The sequence below is a fragment of the Amphimedon queenslandica genome, unplaced genomic scaffold (assembly GCF_000090795.2).
Source record: "Amphimedon queenslandica unplaced genomic scaffold, v1.1 AMPQUscaffold_10772, whole genome shotgun sequence".
Classification (NCBI taxonomy): Eukaryota; Metazoa; Porifera; class Demospongiae; order Haplosclerida; family Niphatidae; genus Amphimedon; species Amphimedon queenslandica.
The window spans coordinates 5178-7607 of NW_003548979.1; the positions used below are offsets into that span (position 1 = coordinate 5178).

The window sequence follows — 2430 nt, forward strand, 5'->3', positions numbered from 1 at the left end:
TATCAGACCTGGGGTCAATTACAATTGTAATTGAAGGGTCAATTACAATTACAATTACGTAATTGTAATTGTAATTGAGCTTCAACTTATGTTATTGAAATTTCAGTTATATTGGAGTCTACTAACAGTACTACAGAATGTACAGATGCAAAAAGAAATGTTTTAATGTACTCTAATGTGTATGGTTGTATTTGATAACTGTAAATAGCCACCTGATGTAAATTTTAAAGGTACAGTGTAAGCACTGTGAAGTATGTTGTTACAATACATGTGCATCGAATTGTAATTGTAATTGAAAATGTAATTAAAATTACACTATCATGGTGTAATTGTGATTGTAATTGAGCCTATTTTTACAAAAGGAGTGTAATTAAATGTGTAATTGTAATTGAGCTTTTGTAATTGACCCCAGGTCTGATTAATATTACCTTTGTACTCATCATTGTGTTCAAAGTTCTGAGAGCTCTTCTCTCAGCTCCTCAATTTTTTTAAAACAGTCTATGAATATTGTACATGTATATGTAAATGTATTCTCCTTCTGCCACTTTCTCTCCCATTTAATTCTCAGTCTCTTGTCCCTCCCTTCTATCTTCATGTCTCTTTTTATTAGTCTACTACGTACGCATCATGCTTGCTGCATTTGTATTAAAGCTTGCTATGATTCTAAAGAAAATTTGGCTTTTAGTATTATTTGGCAGATGTTGTTAGCATGATTTCGTGGCAATTATAATACTATACTCATAATGAAAGAATTCCTTGAAGTACAGACCTGTAGTGGATTAGTGGTTGTGGTTTTTCAGTTTGATTGGGGATGTGTTGCATGCACACTAACATTCCTCAAAGTGAATCTTTAAAGCCAAATGTAGTTCCACTGTTGTTATAATTGGTCCATTATAGTTTAGTGTAGGACTGGTATGAGTCTTACCTAAATTCTAATTCATTAATCATTATATATAGTCATAAAATTAACAAAAATTGTCACAACTTCATGCACCAATACAAAATTTATACTTATACTACTGATACCAATACCCTATATACTTGGCTAATCACAACAACATGTGTATGGCACTTTTTAATTATAGATCTAACAGATGCTTTTGCATGGTAAGCCAAATGTAATATTATTAGTACATTCTCTAAGTGGTAACATGAATTCACATGTTCACATAAATTAAGGCATAAGCTATAAACTCGCATTGAGAATTAGATGCATAGAAGGAATGTTATTTATTTGATGATGCAAGCGACAGTCTACAATGGCTTAATAACCACTACTGCACAAGCAAATTACTGTACAACAGTAAAATCTATTTCCACAGTCAGTACACAGCATAACATTAATTCAGTAATAATGAACTCAGCACTAATTTTATGTGAAACACTTGGAAGCCACACTAAGACCACTCATGTGTGCACTTATTTATAGATCTAGTTATTATTATTATACATGTACTTAACAGCACAGAACAGAAGGTAGTGACAAATAAAATAAAGATGATTAATTTTTCTCTGAACTGAAGGAAAACAGTTTTCAGATTCATGCAACATGGGACTGCAGATGTATACTGAGCAACAGGTGGAACCCTGTCTACTATAACTATAATGTTTGCATGACTATAGATAATGGCAATTGTAACACTGCATTGATCGTAAATATAATCTTTTACGTAAAGTAAGAAGAATTGAATATTTTGAATTGAAAAAAAACTACAAAATGATGAACTCAAAAGTTCTAAATCTAATAATACTCACTACAGCACTAATACTCATAATGATTATGAATTATTAATATTAAAATTAATAATCAATAGTTCCAGAAAAAAAATTAATTCCTCCTCATTTTCATTTCGGTTGTCTTCAGTGAATAGTAGAACCCCTTGAAAGGATACCAGTTGACACCATTAGCATATGAAGTGTGACTACCCACTAAATATAAACCATTGAGATTAGCGGTATGACAATATTTGTACCACCATGCTCCACTACAGATAAGTCCACAATTTCCTGTGCCAGTGTCATTGTCGTAATCATAGGTCGTGAACTTCATTCCATTGTGATATGCCATACCATCACCAGCATCACCTCCATAACCTGATACAGTCAGTAGGTACTGCGTGGCTGCATTTCCTACTTCAAAGCTAGTATATGTGGCATACCTCTTACTCTCTTCAAAATCTTCCAAGTCAATACGAAGGCTAGTGCTGCTTTTTGTCAGCCGGTATATATTATTAAGTCCCAGCCAAAACTCTCCATTGAGGTCTCCGAATCCTTTAACATAGTCGGCCCATTTGAGATAGAAGTTAACAGTGCCATCCATTCTCCTTTGAAATACAGTCCAGCCACCTCCATTACTCATATCACAGTAAACCTGTTGAGCACAGAAATAAAACACTAATATTCATAGTATTGTGTTGTGTTACCTTAAAA

General features: G+C 33.2%; 1 protein-coding gene across 1 annotated transcript; it reads right to left on the reverse strand.

The window, feature by feature from the left end:
* Positions 1-1673: 1673 nt before the first annotated feature.
* LOC100639335 (ficolin-2-like) lies at positions 1674-2371 on the reverse strand (the record flags this gene model as incomplete). The annotated part of the gene is made up of 1 exon (XM_020005865.1): positions 1674-2371. A coding segment is annotated over one exon (543 nt), but the record flags the coding sequence as incomplete, so codon positions are not given.
* Between the last annotated feature and the right edge of the window lie 59 nt (positions 2372-2430).